This window comes from Anabrus simplex, chromosome 4 (genome assembly GCF_040414725.1).
Source record: "Anabrus simplex isolate iqAnaSimp1 chromosome 4, ASM4041472v1, whole genome shotgun sequence".
Taxonomy (NCBI): Eukaryota; Metazoa; Arthropoda; class Insecta; order Orthoptera; family Tettigoniidae; genus Anabrus; species Anabrus simplex.
The window spans coordinates 436,716,117-436,732,669 of record NC_090268.1 but is presented as its reverse complement, the minus strand read 5'-3'; the positions used below and the strand labels follow the sequence as shown (position 1 = coordinate 436,732,669).

The 16,553-nt window shown below is 41.4% G+C and overlaps 1 protein-coding gene across 1 annotated transcript in view; it reads left to right on the top strand.

The window, feature by feature from the left end:
- Positions 1–885: 885 nt before the first annotated feature.
- Positions 886–16,553, top strand: part of LOC136872322 (integrin alpha-PS3) — a 238,851-nt gene continuing 223,183 nt past the window's right edge. The window contains exon 1 of the mRNA XM_067146136.2: positions 886–999. Coding sequence (XP_067002237.2) covers positions 886–999 — 114 coding nt within the window. The remainder of the gene's footprint in view (positions 1,000–16,553) is intronic.

Genomic DNA, 16,553 nt, shown 5'->3' with positions numbered 1-16,553 from the left:
GGATATATTCTTCTCTGTGTAATTCAGTCTAATGACTGGTTTGCCTCTGCGATGGGTCTTCCCCAACTGGGTCGATCCTGTGCAGTACGTTTTGAGTCTGCATAACTCCTGCATCTTGAGTTCACAAGAAATGCCATCATGAATGTCTTTCTTGGTCTTCCACGAGGGCGTTTCCCTTGTATTTTACCTTCCAAAATTTCCAATGACACATTCCTATGTCGCAGCCTATGCCCCAATCAAGAAAGTTGTTTTCTGACGTAGAAGGTACTATTTATCTCTTCGGGCTTGCTTTGCTATTCGTGTTTTTATTTCAGTGTGACACTGAAGGTTTTCTGCTATTATCTGTCCAAGGTATTTGAACTGTGCTACCTGCTGATCATGGACGTGGATTCCTACAAAAACATCATGACTTTTTTTTTTTTTTTTTACTAATATTGATTTTCATACCAAATTTCTTAGTTTTTTTCATTCAGCTTTAGCAACATTTTGGATAAAGTTGTTTGACTACCTGCAACTATAGCTTGATCATCGGCTAATTAGATGGTCTGCATTAGTCTCCCTCCTATTTTCACGCTAAAGCTTGGTTTTTGTTGTAGATGCATTAATGATTGTCTCACTCCTTTCAGGATCTGTACAGGGGCTGTTAGTTCGTTGCCAAACCTGTAACTGGATATTTTCATAAATTGTATAACAGCTGTACCACGTGATTTGGATATAACTTATTTAAATCAACCTAATCTTGTTACTCGTCTGATATGTTTCATTATCAAAATTTGCGTGCTCATTGCAGATATATCTTGTTCTGTGAGAATAAATTAAATAAATATAAGAATGAAAGGTGAAATTGTAATCTAGGAACTACCATAAGCCGTACTCATTATCCGAATGAGTCCTTGTCATTTTCATTTTGCAGGCTACTCTGTGGGATCGGGGAAGTTCAGGAAGGACAAGATCTTGTATGTGGGCAGCGCTCCGCGAGCTGCAGCCTACAAGGGGAAGGTAAGTGACTGCTCGTTATAACGTTCTTTCACTTCTTGACAAGACCCCTCGTTCACAAGAAAGTCCTAAAAGTAGCTGGTGAGGCTGTCGGTGATGGGATTACGTTCTTCAGTATTCTTCAAGAATGTTAATAAATACGTACATCCAAGATAGATCATGACGGGAAAATTATTTAATCGTAAAATGAAATGGCGTATGGCTAGGAGTGTCTGTGGACAAGTTCGGCTCGCCAGATGCATGTATCTCGAATTGACACCCGTAGGTGACCTGCGTGTCGTGATGAGGATGAAATGATGATGAAGACGACACATACACCCAGTCCCCGTGCCAGCGACATTAACCAATTATGGTAAAATTTCCCGACCCTGCCGGGAATCGAACCCGGGACCCCTATCTGTGACCAAAGGCCAGCACGCTAACCATTTAGCTATAGAGCTGGACATTTAATCGTATGGTGATCACAAAATAATAGATACATCTACGCATTAAGGTCCATAATCTGCTGTCATTTGATAGGGTCGGAGGTGAAACTAAACAGGTCATTAGGTCTTCCAGGGTTAGAGCGCAGAGGGCGCAGTTGGATGAGGTGTTCGATAGTCCACCCTTCCAGACCAGAGTTTCTCGTTGCTGAGTTCTGCCGGAAGAAGTTGCAGCAGCTTTGCCTAGTCCTAAGTCCACTGAGATTGCACCTTTTCTTTTTTTGGATTACGTCGCACCCACACAGATAGGTCTTATGGCGACGATGGGATAGGAAAGGCCTAGGAGTTGGAAGGAAGCGGCCATGGTCTTAATTAAGGTACAGCCCCAGCATTTGTCTGGTGTGAAAATGGGAAAGCACGGAAAAATATTTTCAGAGCTGCCGGCAGTGGGATTCGAACCCACTATCTCTCGGATGCAAGCTCACAGGCGCGTGTCCCTGACCGCACGGCCAACTCGCCCGGTAAAACTTTCTTTGAAGGTCAGACCGCCTGCCTTATTTTTAGAATCTAAAGAGTGGACACGTGTTCCCAATGTTTTCGTAGACCTCTCATCCTTTTAGATTTGATCAAACCCATCCGCGATGAGTTTGTTTGCAGTGACACATGCCGGTCTTCTCGAAGACGCCTGGTGCAGGTCTGTTGAGTTAACGCCGTATGGGCGACCTGCGCGTCTCAGGACGGGACCCTACCTGTGATGAATTCTAATGCTGGAGAAATACCGAGCTCCCGAGCCAGAGGAATCAACTAATGAAAGTTGAAATTCCGATCCAGCCGGGAATCGAACCCGGGACCGTTCGATCACGATAATCATTCAGCAATTGAGCCGGACAGAAGTAAACTCGTGTCCTCATCCCAAGGTGGTGCAGATCTTTTCAGAGACACTCTCGATGGAGGTGAGTTACATGTACCATTCAACCATATACCAGCCCTCCTGTCATTCGTAAACTTCTCGCAGAATTTCTCGCAGTACCGGAAACCGATCACATTCCCCCCAAGGATGGCAGCTAATAATGCTAACCATTACGCTACGAAGGCGGACAATAAGCGAATACAAAAATGCCGATGACCTAGATGTTAGGCCCCTTATACAACAAGCATGTATCAAAACTGCCACACAACAATGAAGAATTAGTTCTTGTATTTTATTCTGTCAATTTTCCCATACCCTGGTGGGGTCGTGGGTACAAACTGTGTCACAAATGTGGGCTTGACACTGTTTTACGTCCGGATGCCCTTCCTGACGCCAACCCTATGTGCAGAAATGTATTCGCTATAATGCTCTTCTGTGGTGGGTTGTAGTGTGCTGTGTGTATGCAGAAGAGAACTGGGGGACACAAAAACTCGTAGTCCCCGGGTAAGGGTAATTAACCAAATGTTATTAAAATTGCCGGGAATCGAACTCGGCACCCTCTCAACCGAAGACCTTGACGCTAGTCATTCGACCAAGGAGCTGGACAATCAACAATCAAGTTCTACCGATATATTCTGTAGTAGGATTACAAAATAACCGAGAGAGTTGGCCGTGCAGTTAGGGCGCGAAGCTGACAGCTTGCATTCGGGAGATAGTGGATTCGAACACCACTGCCGGCAGTCATGAAGATGGTTTTCTGTTGATTCCCATTTTCGCACAGGCAAATGCTGGAGCTGTACCTTAATTAACGTCAAGGCCGCTTCCTTCCCATTCCTAGCCCTTTCCGATCCTATCGTCGCCTTAAGACCTATTGTGCCGGTGCGACGTAAGCCCACTTTGAAAAAAACGCACAGATGACTCGAATTAACAACCCATATTCGTAAGCCTACTCTTAAGTGCTCCAAAATTTTCTGAACGCACTGTGGAAATGCTGAAAACGTACGGCCCCATTGTTGAGAGAACCTCATCACTTCATTATAAAATGAGGGATCTTAATCCAACGAACTATTGGACGGTATGAATGCCACCATGTCTAATCTTTTATCACTTTTCGTACTGTATGGCATAACATTCTTATCACAACAACACCTAACTCTGTTTTGTTGTTGTATTCCCAGACACTGAGATAAGCTCCCACACGCCCAGTTTCCAGCGGGGAGCTCATGGAGAGCTTTCATCTGAATATTTTCTTGAACTTGGTCTGGAGGTTTCCTAAAAAATCTCCTATGTACTGTACAATAGCTGTCCCCATACCTGGTGTAAAGGTTAATGTGATTAGATGCCATCTCCGGAGGCTCGGGTTCGATTCCCTGCTCTGGGTTGGCGACCACGCAGCCCTTAGCTGAGTCCTGATATTGCTTCAACTTACTTATGCCAGGCTCCTCACTTTCATCTATCTTATCGGACCTTGTTTGGTCAAGTCTTGTTCTTTTCCGACCCCGACGGTATTAGCTTTGCGAATCCTAGGGAGTAGTTCATTTCTACGTCATTCGTGGCCCTTCACTTTCTTTGACCGATACCTTCATTTCTCGAAGTATCGGTCTCCTTCCACTTTTTCTGTCCGATTAATGTTTTTTATTCTTTTACAAGTTGCTTTACGTCGCACCAACACACAGATAGGTATAATGGCGACGATGGGACAGGAAAGGGCTAGAAGTGAGAAGGATGCGGCCGTGGTTATAATTAAGGTACAGCCCCAGCACGTGCCTAGTGTGAAAATGGAAACCACGTAAAATCATCCTCCGGGCTGCCGACAGTTGGGTCCGAACCCACTATCTCCCAAATACTGTATACTGGCCGCGCTTAAGCGACTGCGGCTATCGAGCTCGGTGATAAGTGTTATATAGAGGATGGTTGCCCAGTTGTACTTCCTCTTAAAACAATAATCACCACCACCATCACCCCTGTTCACCATAGCAGATGAGGGCGGCTGTGAGAGGTACTGGTCCCCCACCCATGTTGTATTCCCGACCAAATGTCTCACGCTCCAGGACACTACCATTGAGGCGGTAGAGGACAGACCCGGCAATTTCCTGATGTTAATATCGGAAACTACAGAAAACCATATTTCGTGCTACTGACAGTGGGGTACGAACCCCCTATCTCCTGTATGCAAGCTGATAGCTATGTGACCCGAACTGGTTCAGTCAAAAGGAAAGGTATGATAAGAACATATCTATGTTTGTATTGAGAGATAAGGTAGTACACTTGGCTGGAGTACGTATAGAGATTAGAAATCCACTTCCGGTTATGAGGAAGGCGGGAATAGGTCAAATGCAAGAGCGCCTTCATTCTGGTACTAAGGAAAGGAACGTGGAGGGGAATTTTCAGGAAGTGACAAGAACAGGGAAGCTGTTTTACGTAGTATAGAGTATAATTGTCCCACGGTTGTGCCGGCACCACAGTTGAGGGGTAGTGAACCTGCCTCCTACTCGGAGACAACGGGATGGAATTACTGAAGAGATCAGGAATTTTTCCTCGTATCTGAGGACTGGATCTAGATTCACTTAACCATTGTGCTTACAATTGAGGAGCTATCTGACGATGAACTAGCGCCCCAGTATAATAGGATAGGGATGGTAAGAGGGGGAGTATTCATTCTGGTGAAAGAAGAATTTGTAAGCTACGAAAAAGTTAAAGATGACAAACATAAAATTCTAGGTGCAAGGCTCATTTCTAAAGATAATAGGTAACTTGATGTCTTTGGAATGTAAAGACCGGGAACGGGTAGCGCTAATTCAGAATTATTTGATATGATAATCAGCTATGTGGAAAACTATGTGAAAAGGAATGTGATTGTAGCGGGAGATTTAATAACTGTTGATTGGGAAGGTAATGCGAACGACAGGAAGCATGACCAACAAATGGCAAATAAGTTAATATGGGAAGGGCAGCTGATAGAGAAAATTATGGAACCAACTAGAGGGAAGAATATTCTGGACGTTGTGCTGGTAAAACCAGATGAGCTCTATAGAGAAACCGAAGTAATAGATGATATTAGTGATCATGAACCTGTGAACATGAACCTATTTTTGTGGTAGTTAAAAATAAATGTGATAGAAAAGAAGGTCTTAAAAGTAGGACTATTAGGCAGAAGGCTGATAAAGCAGGCATGGGGGAGTTTTCAAAAAGTAACGATGATCGGAGGAAAACGGTAAATAAAAATGTTAACGGACTCTGGGATGGGTTTAAAGCAATTATTGAGGAATGTGAAAACAGGTTTGTACCTTTAAATGTGGTAAGGAATGGTAAAGACCCACCTTACTATAATAGAAAAATAGGCTATTTCAGTATAGAGTAATAAGCAAGTTACAAGATTGTGAGCAACTGCAAAATGACCTCGATAATTTTGTGAAATGGACAGCCGGCAATGGTATGATGATTAACGGTGATAAAAGTCAGGTTGTGAGTTTTAAAAATAGGAAAAGTCCTCTCAGTTTTAATTACTGCGTTGATGGGGTGAAAGTTCCCTTTGGGGATCACTGTAATTACCTGAATGTTAACATGAGGAAAGATCTTCATTGGGGTAATCACATTCATGGGATTATAAATAAAGAGTACAGATCTATGTACATGGTTATGATGTTTTTTAGGGGTTGTAATAAGGATGTAAAGGAGAGGCATATAAGTCTCTGGTAAGACCCCGACTAGAGTATGGTTCCAGTGCATGGGAACCTCACCAGGATTACTTGATTCGAGAAAGCAGCTCGATTTGTTCTGTTTGATTTCCGACAAAAGGGTAGCGTTACAAAAAAAGTTGCAAAGTTTTGGCTGGGAAGACTTGGGAGAAAGAAGACGAGTTGCTCGACTAAGCGGTATGTTACATGTATCATTGTTGAATTAAGTGGTATTTTCCGAGCTGTCAGTGGAGTGATGGCTTGGACGGACATTCATCATCATCATTAGTCGTTGTGCTCATTACTGAGCGTCGTGACCTCATAACTCCATCATTTCCTTGTTGCAACCTTGACAAGATGTCTCCATCCAGAGCGGTTTTCACATTTCGTTAGTATGACCTGAAGTGGTAGCCCAGTGATCTTCTTCGCCTGATCTATCCATCTGCTTGCTGTTCTTCCTCGTGGTCTATGAAGATAAAGTTGGAATTCAAGAGGACAAATTGGGGCAAATATTCGTTTATAGGAAGGGGAGTTAAGGAGTGGAATAACTCAACAAGGGTGATGTTCAATAAATTTCCAATTTCTTTGAAATCATTTAAAAATATGCTAGGAAACCAACATAGGGAATCTGCAACCTGGGCGACTGCCATAAATGCAGATCAAGATTGATTGATTGATTGATTGATTGATTGATTGATTGATTGATTGATTGATTGATTGATTGATTGGTTGATTGATTGATTGATTGATTGATTGATTGATTGATTGATTGATTGATTGATTGATTGATTGATTGATTGATTGATTGATTGATTGATTGATTGATTGATTGATTGATTGATTGATTGATTGATTGATTGATTGATTGATTGATTGATTGATTGATTGATTGATTGATTGATTGATTGATTGATTGATTGATTATCGAATCAATAATAATGGCCGAGAAGATTCGTCGTACTGACCAGGCATCACCTCTTCATCTGCAGACCTTCGGGCTGAACAGCAGTCGCTTGACAGGCTAAGCCCATCTATGCAGTAGTTCCATGAGAATTCTGTAATTGTGACTCGCATTATGTCGATCTATCTGTAGTACAAAACTCTGATTTAAAACCGTATAGTTCAATATCGAAAATTTTTGAACATTTGACTGGTCCAGTTTTTGTAGAAATCTATATATTGTACCAGGAAAAGTTCTTGGGTAAAGGGCATGAGTTAGACCTCAGGGAGTGGAACTTGGTTTTGGAGCCGATACAGAGTAGGATAGACTCGCAGAGCGAATAATACACTGACTGACAGAGCAAATGCAACACCAAGAAGGAGTGGTTCGAAAGGGATGAAAGTTGGGGAAAAAAACAGAGACAGCACGGACGAATAATTGATGTTTATTTCAAACCGATATGCAGGTTACACAATGCGCACGGCATCGACTCAGTAGGATGTAGGACCACCGCGAGCGGCGATGCACGCAGAAACACGTCGAGGTACAGAGTCAATAAGAGTGCGGATGGTGTCCTGAGGGATGGTTCTCCATTCTCTGTCAACCATTTGCCACAGTTGGTCGTCCGTACGAGGCTGGGGCAGAGTTTGCAAACGGCGTCCAATCAGATCCCACACGTGTTCGATTGGTGAGAGATCCGGAGAGTACGCTGGCCACGGAAGCATCTGTACACCTCGTAGAGCCTGTTGGGAGATGCGAGCAGTGTGTGGGCGGGCATTATCCTGCTGAAACAGAGCATTGGGCAGCCGCTGAAGGTACGGGAGTGCCACCGGCCGCAGCACATGCTGCACGTAGCGGTGGGCATTTAACGTGCCTTGAATACGCACTAGAGGTGACGTGGAATCATACGCAATAGCGCCCCAAACCATGATGCTGCGTTGTCTAGCGGTAGGGCGCTCCACAGTTACTGCCGGATTTGACCTTTCTCCACGCCGACGCCACACTCGTCTGCGGTGACTATCACTGACAGAACAGAAGCGTGACTCATCGGAGAACACGACGTTCCGCCATTCCCTCATCCAAGTCGCTCTAGCCCGGCACCATGCCAGGCGTGCACGTCTATGCTGTGGAGTCAATGGTAGTCTTCTGAGCGGACGCCGGGAGTCCACGCCTCCTTCAACCAATCGACGGGAAATTGTTCTGGTCGATATTGGAACAGCCAGGGTGTCTTGCACATGCTGAAGAATGGCGGTTGACGTGGCGTGCGGGGCTGCCACCGCTTGGCAGCGGATGCTCCGATCCTCGCGTGCTGACGTCACGCGGGCTGCGCCTGGACCCCTCGCACGTGCCACATGTCCCTGCGCCAACCATCTTCGCCACAGGCGCTGCACCGTGGACACATCCCTATGGGTATCGGCTGCGATTTGACGAAGCGACCAACCTGCCCTTCTCAGCCCGATCACCATACCCCTCGTAAAGTCGTCTGTCTGCTGGAAATGCCTCCGTTGACGGCGGCCTGGCATTCTTAGCTATACACGTGTCCTGTGGCACACGACAACACGTTCTACAATGACTGTCGGCTGAGAAATCACGGTACGAAGTGGGCCATTCACCAACGCCGTGTCCCATTTATCGTTCGCTACGTGCGCAGCACAGCGGCGCATTTCACATGATGAGCATACCTCAGTGACGTCAGTCTACCCTGCAATTGGCATAAAGTTCTGACCACTCCTTCTTGGTGTTGCATTTGCTCTGTCAGTCAGTGTAGATGGTTACATTTTTTAAAAAACAATGTATTAATTCTTCACCCTGCAATATGATTATTGGACTCAAATCTGGCATTGAAATTAAAAGTTTAAACGTAATCTTCCTGAATTCTGTTAATGAAAATTAAATGAATATCACTGATTTCAAAGTCTTTCATATGTGAGAATACGAGGTATTAAATTTCCACCTGAAGTCTTTCTAAATATGAGCACACACTTGTAATTGCAAATTGACATGAGAATATAAATTTCTGTTGAAAGTTTTTCAGTTTGTAAACCTTGATGTATAGCACACTTGAAAAGCCTAAAGTTCTTCTATGAGATATGAAAATTAAATTAATCACAAAAGATGAACTTCTGAAAAGTTATGAGAACTCTGAAATATTTGTTCACACGCGGCACTTAAGTTTCCACTGTTCAAAATTAATGAGAAAATTTTAGTCAGTTTGTTACTACTCACTTAATGAAAGAAATGTTGCTACAAATGTTGAAGGATGGACGTCTGGAATATTCCGTGGAGAATCAGGATCGGCGATGTTCCCTTAACACACCATGTTGACGTCCCCCGATGAGGTGATGATAGCTGGAACTGGATCGTGTAGAATTGCAGCTCGTTAAGGTGATTTTTCGCACACGGAAAATTCACTTGGTGCGAGTAGTTATCACTGACACTGTCATTTACTGTTGAACACAGTTTATGGCGTAATTGAACTTTAAGATGTTAAATGAATAATCACAGTCCTTTCTGTATGAAATACTATTTAAAGTCGTTACTGAAAACGTCCATAATTACACAGTTCACACTTGTAAAAGGCAAATCATAGTCTATAATCACAGTCTTTGAACACGGTCATTAAGTCACTAAGGATTATTTTCTGATTATCTTGTTATTATAACGTCATATTACCTCAGAAAGAGTTCTTAGTATTCACCCAGATTACTACTGTAAGTCGTATACTAATATGGCATGAACACTACTTGAATAAAGAAACACAGTTCAATACTCGAAAAGAAATGAGTTCTGGTAATTCTACACATTAGTTTCTGTTCATTGTAGAAGTTCAATGTCATGTGAAGTAAACTAAGTCTACACGTAATGATATATTCTGTGAACGTTAAATATTTGGTATTTGCACTTCAATAAGTTCACTCGTATTATATTCTCAAATGTCTTTAGAATTAGACTGTAGTCGCGACGCGATGTACTAAATACCGTGCGACGTCTTTTATAATTATAATTTTGTCGCGACGGCAAGTACTTTCACCGTGACTGCGTGGACATACTGTACGAGGGTCGGTCTCTCCTCTGTCTCACTCACACACATCTGTGTACTCGTCCTTGTACTGCGCTGCACTGCTTGTTAGCCTTGACATATATACCGGCGCTGGTAGGGGTGGTTCTCTTGGCCATGTGACCGTGAGTGCATAATTTTCTTAGACTTTAAATTATTATAACTCAACAACCATGGGATAGATTAATTCGAAATTCACAGGGATTAACTTGTATGACGTCCGCTACAATTCAGCGTTTGTCCCGTTGAAATTGGTTAAGGCGCTGAAAAGCTTGCGAAAAGAAAAATTATTTTCGAGAAATATCTCTAGGGAAGGTGAGCTTCGAGCGACAGGTGACGTCACTTGACTTCGCCTAGTGCACTCGTGAAGTCTGGCACATGCTGGAACATTCCTTTACTTAAATGTTCGTACGTCGGACGGATATTTTATGCTGGAATAACGTTTCTTTCGATTGATATGGGCCAGGACCTAGGCTTTCCTGGTACAATATATAAAATAACTTGTCCTAACTGACTGATTCATCGTCGCCGAGCCAAAACTACTGGACGTAAAGAAATGAAATTTTGGGAATACATTTATGTTACGATGTACGTGCTCGCTAAGACAGGATTTTTGGATATTCCATCGCTAAGGGGATGAAAAGGGGGGGGTTGAAATTTTAAAATGAGTGTATCTCTACCTCAAAACTTTAAAAGTTTACAGATGTAAAAATTGGTATTTAGAATCTTCTTTAAAAATAAGGAAACACACGAATTTTTTGTTTTCGGAAAATCCCAATAGGAGGGGTGAAAAGGGTGAAAAATATGTTGAATGCCTTTAATCAGGATACATGTGCTTGTATCTCAGAAACTGAAGATATTATGGACCTGAAAATTGGTACTATTGATCTCTTTTTAAAATAAACAGTCAAGTACTTTTGTTTTTGGAAAATCCAATTAATGGAGGGTGAAAAGGGGGATGAATTTTTAAAATGAGTGTATCTATATCTCAAAGCTGTGAAAGTTTACAGATGCAAAAACTGGTATTTGGAACCTTCATTAAAAATAAAGAAACACGTATTTTTTGTTTTCGGGAAATCCCAACAGGAGGGGTGAAAAAGGGGTTGAATGCCTTTAATGAAGATACTTATATCTCAGAAACTGAAGATATTACAGACCTGAAAATTGGTGTTTGGAATCTCCTTTAAAAATAAAGGAACAGGTACTTTTTATGTTTGGAAAATCCAATTAATGGGGGGGTGAAAAGGGGGTTAATTTTTAAAATAAGAGTATCTATATCTCAAACCTTTTAAAGTTTATAGATGTAAAAATTGGTATTTAGAATCTCCTCTAAAAATAAAGAAACGCATACTTTTTTGTTTTCTGAAAATCCCAGTAGGAAGGGTGGAAAAGGGTGAAAAAGATGTTGAATGCCTTTAATGAGGATACTTATATCTCAGAAGCTGAAGATATTACGGATCTGAAAATTGGTATTTGGGATCTCCTTTAAAAATTAAAAAAACATATCTTTTGTTTTTGAAAAATCCAATTAATGGGGGTTAAATAGGAGTGACAAATTGGGTTGAATTTTTAGAAAGATTATATCTAAAGTATATCTCAGAAATGTAAAATGTTACAGACGTAAAAATTGGTATTTGGAATCTCCTGTAAAAGTAAAGAAACATAGGTGATTTGTTTTTGGAAACTCTACTTAAGGGGAACTAAAAAGGGGGTGAAATTTTAAAATGAGCATTTCTACAGTATGTATCAAAACTTAATATGTTACCGAACTGAAAAATAGTATTTCTTTTATCTCTATTGAAAATAAAGAAACATGCATTTTTTGTTTTCTGAAAAACCACTTGGGTAGAGGGGTAAAAGTGACTGAAAATGGGGTTGAATTCTTTTAATTAGAACACTGATATCTCAAAAGGTGAAGATGTTGCAGACGTGAAATTTGGTATTTCGAATTTCCTTAAAAATAGAGGAATACGTATTTTTTGTTTTCGGAAATCCACCTAAAGGGAGGAAGGAAATTGAAAAATTAGTTGAATTATTTGTATGAGATACTATTATCTCAAAAACGAAAGATTTTTGCAAACGTGAAAATTGTTATTTGGAATCTGCTTTAAAAGTAAACAAACACGTATTCTCGGAAAATCCAATGAAGGGGGGGGGAGGTGAAAAATTGAAAAATTAATTGAATTAATTGTATGAGGATACTTACATCTAATAAATACTAAAGTTGTTACAGACTTAAAAATTGATATTAAAAAACAAATTGATATTAAAAACAAAGGAAAAAGCGTTTTTAGGCAAAATCATTTTGGGGGCGGGGGTGAAAGGGAGTTGAATTCCATTTATTGGGACACATATTTTAAAACTGAAGATGTTAGAGTTGTGTTAATTGGTATTTAGAAGATCCTTTGCTAGTAAAGAGAGAAGTATTTTTAACGGGAAATTCACTCAAGGGGGGGAGGGGAGTGTGAAAGGAAGTGAAAAATGTGAATTATTTTTATAGGGATAATTATATCTCAGAACTGGAGGTAAAAGACGTGAACATTTGTATTTGGAATCTCCTTTAAACATAAGGAAACACGCCTTATTCTTTTTGGGGGGGGGGTAAATCAATTTAACGGCAGTGGGGTGGAAAAGGAGTTGCGACCAAGTGATTTAACTGTTCATAATGTACTTATTCTGATCATAAACTGATCATCTTTCCTGGGTTCATTTTCAAGAACCATCTTTTCCTTTGGAGTACATAAAGTTAGATTACAATAGATTCTCCTAGCATATATATAAAAATTTAAACACATTGGAAATAAAAGATATTAATGATACTGACCGTGCAATTGTTCACCTCTATAATAAGGTCAATAATTCATGGAAGTATATCATTCCTGTCGCCAGAAATCTCGCGCAGTTGCCTACGCGCGATGATGGTGCTGGTCAAATTGTCACCAATGACAATGGCAGAGGATGTAATTTACCGCCCAGTAGCGGTCGTGCGTCTTGCTGTGGGTTCCAGACCATGAATAATAATAATAATAATAATAATAATAATAATAATAATAATAATAATAATAATAATAATAATAATAATAATAATAATAATTTCGTGTGGCTATTTCTAGCCGAATGCAGCCCTTGTAAGGCAGACCCTCCGATGAGGGTGGGCGGCATCTGCCATGTGTAGGTAACTGCGTGTTATTGTGGTGGAGTATAGTGTTATGTGTGGTGTGTGAGTTGCAGGGATGTTGGGACAGCACAAACACCCAGCCCCCGGGCCATTGGAATTAACCACTGAAGGTTAAAATCCCCGACCCGGCCGGGAATCGAACCCGGGACCCTCTGAACCGAAGGCCAGTACGCTGACCATTCAGCCAACGAGTCGGACATAATATTAATGATAATAATAACCTAAATTCAACTAATATCACCCACCCAAATGATAATTATTATTATTATTATTATTATTATTATTATTATTATTATTATTATTATTATTACGGGGTTACCCCGTGGACCAGCAGAGGTGAAAGAAGGATGAATGGGTCTAACTACAAGGTCAAAGTTAATTTAAAATTTTAACAAAAGTTATATTTTCGAAAAACAACAAAACTTTAACAACTTTTCATTTAGTGAGATAACAATGACATAGTAATTTAGAAACAGGACTTAGAAAGATCCAAGATTCCAGAACTTTAACATTCTTGGGCTACAAGCCCCTAGTATTACAATTTTTGAGTTCCCAGCTCGAATTTTACAGACGAGCACAAATTGTTCAAAGGGCAGAAAGCCCTTAATACCTGGAGCACTTGCTCCCAACTTCAAATACCAAGCCTCCCAGACGCACGGTTACAACACTTGAAAAGAGCTGACACGCTCTCAGTTTTTCAAGCCTATTCAAGGCAATATCAGAAACTTACAATTACTTGCCATCAAGGCACAACTTACAAAAATGAAACAGGTGTATATTGTACCCAACCTACTGGGCCTTAGCAAAAAACGAACAGGTTAAGTAAATGGTCCGAACACCAAAAATGAATGGAGGCGAGTACTTGCACTCCTAGATGATAATTCTTAAAACCTAAAAGGCACTAGGCCGATGAAACAGGGGCTATTCCCAAACTATGGAGGTGACTCGTATAATAAGGAAATTTAATACATTACGGAAAGGAAGAAAATCAGTTACAAATCGTCGTCACCTCAAACCAATATGAAGGGGAGCTCGAGAGGGTAAATCACTCTCTATCCCCGAATTGCAGTTACAGATTTTATGAAATTTTCGCATAAGCCGGCAGAACGTACATTTTAGAGAAGTTGGTTACATACTAAAGTTTCGGACCTATCCCTCGGGTTAAACTGCGGAGCTAGCAAGAAATAAAGATGTTAAACGGCCATTACCTTGCTGAAGAACTGCTGCCTGATGAAAGAGGCGCATCCCGCCTCCTGCTTGACGTACACACACTAAGTTAGCTGACGATCAAATGGCCAAGATACGTGAAAATCCGCAGCTTATAAACCCTAGGGGAAAGTTCGAGACCTTTCATGAATAATCAAGCCACACCCTCTCAATTTTATTGGGCCATTCAAAATTTACACTCAAAGTCGAAGAAGAAATCCAGGATTGGTTGAAAATTAATTACAAAAATTAGGGATTGGCTGGATTAAAAACTGGCGGAAAGAAAAGATAAATATTGCCAACCCAAAAATAAATGAACATTAATTAGTAAAAACTTATGAATACAAAACTTCTCAAAAAAGTTATTTCACTTCGCACCAGGGTGCATGATCATAGTTTTTGTAGTGACGTATGTTGCAGAAAGTCCAAACTTCTTGATGAATGGTAAACAAAACACGTAGAATTTTATACAGTACTGGAAACTTCAAAATAACAAAATTTCAGTAGTGACATCTTCTGAGTAAAGGTTTAAATAGGACTAGTTTCAAGTTCAGTGTTTCTCCTGTAGAGGAGTTTTTTGGACGCAAGATTTAAATGCGCGGTGTTGGGGTGTACCTCCCGGTACAATAATAATAATGTTCTGGACCGTCGTCAAAATGTGCGGACCGCGCTGGAAACGGGTCGTGGCCGGGTAATGACTATGATTGCAGTCCGGCCGCGGGTTTAGTACCGCCAAGGCACCCAAGGCGACACCACGCCGGATCTCCTCAAGGATTTGATCCATTAAAATGCTTATAAGAAAAGATGGCAGAGATTTAGGGACCCAACTGGCCGGGTGGAATACCTGGACATAGCCCGGGAAGTAGGAAATCGATTGCTGGAAAGGAAGATTGAAAAATGGGAGGAACTTTGCCGTAATCTCTCAGAAAACGAGTCAGATCACGAATTTTGGCGGATTCTCTCAGAAAACTAGTTAGATCGCGAATTTCGGCGGATTATATATACAACGTTAAGCGTTCAATTATAAATGTCATTATAATACCGTAGCGAAGCACGGGCAATTTGCTAGTTTAACATAAAATTTACCTAAGGCTCGAAACTCAGGTGACAATAATGTTTTTTTTTTAATTTACAATCGGCTTTACGTCGCACTGGCACAGTTAGGGCTTATGGTGACAATGGGAGAGGAAAGGTATAGGAAAATGAAGTGGCTTATGGCTTTCAGTGCCGAGAGTATCCGAGGACAAGTTCGGCTCGCCAGGTGCAGGTCTTTTGATGTGACTCCCGTAGGCGACCTACGCATCGTGATGAGGATGAAATGATGATGAAGACGACACATGCACCCAGCCCCCGTGCCATCAGAATTAACCAATTATGGTTAAAATTCCCAACCCTGCCGGGAATAGAACGCGGGACCGCTTTGACCAAAGGCCAGCACGTTAACCATTTAGCCATAGAGCCGGGCAAGGACTAGGAGTGGAAAGGAAGCGACCGTGGCTTTAATTAAGGTATCCGCTGATCTTTTAATGCCATGTTTCGGCCATTTCATTACACGCACACACAACGCCATTGTACCAATAAATATTTTCTCAGACGGTGGTTTTGTTTGTGCTTCCTTCAGGGCATACAACGAACTTCACTTGCTTATCCCATAGTCCGAAACGTAATAATTGATTTGATTCTGTTCGTCGTTTCTAGTGGTCAGTCGCACACTTACGTGGTTGCATATTTTCTTCATCGTACCAAATGAACTGCCGTTATTGGGTAAACGAGACTGCAGAGCATGTCGCGTGTTAGCTGTTTCATTCCACAGCGCCACTGAGGCAAAACCAAACCCCATGGCACTACAGCCCTTGAAGGACCTTGGCCTACCAAGCTACCACTGCTCAGCCCGAAGGCCTGCAGATTACGAGATGTCCTGTGGTCAGCACGACGAATCCTCTCGGTCGTTATTCTTGGCTTCCTAGACCGGGCCATTGAGTTAAATTTGGAATGCACTGACTATTCTTCCCTATATGACCTCCGTTTTCTTTTCATGGTTACTTATTCCTTGACTGAATATCCTGCTGGAAATTCTAAGTTCCCATAGAGGGAATTAGGTATTTTTCCACCAATAGAGCATATCAAAAATAAGATCAAAAATTAGATGTAAGGCTTTTCAGGCGT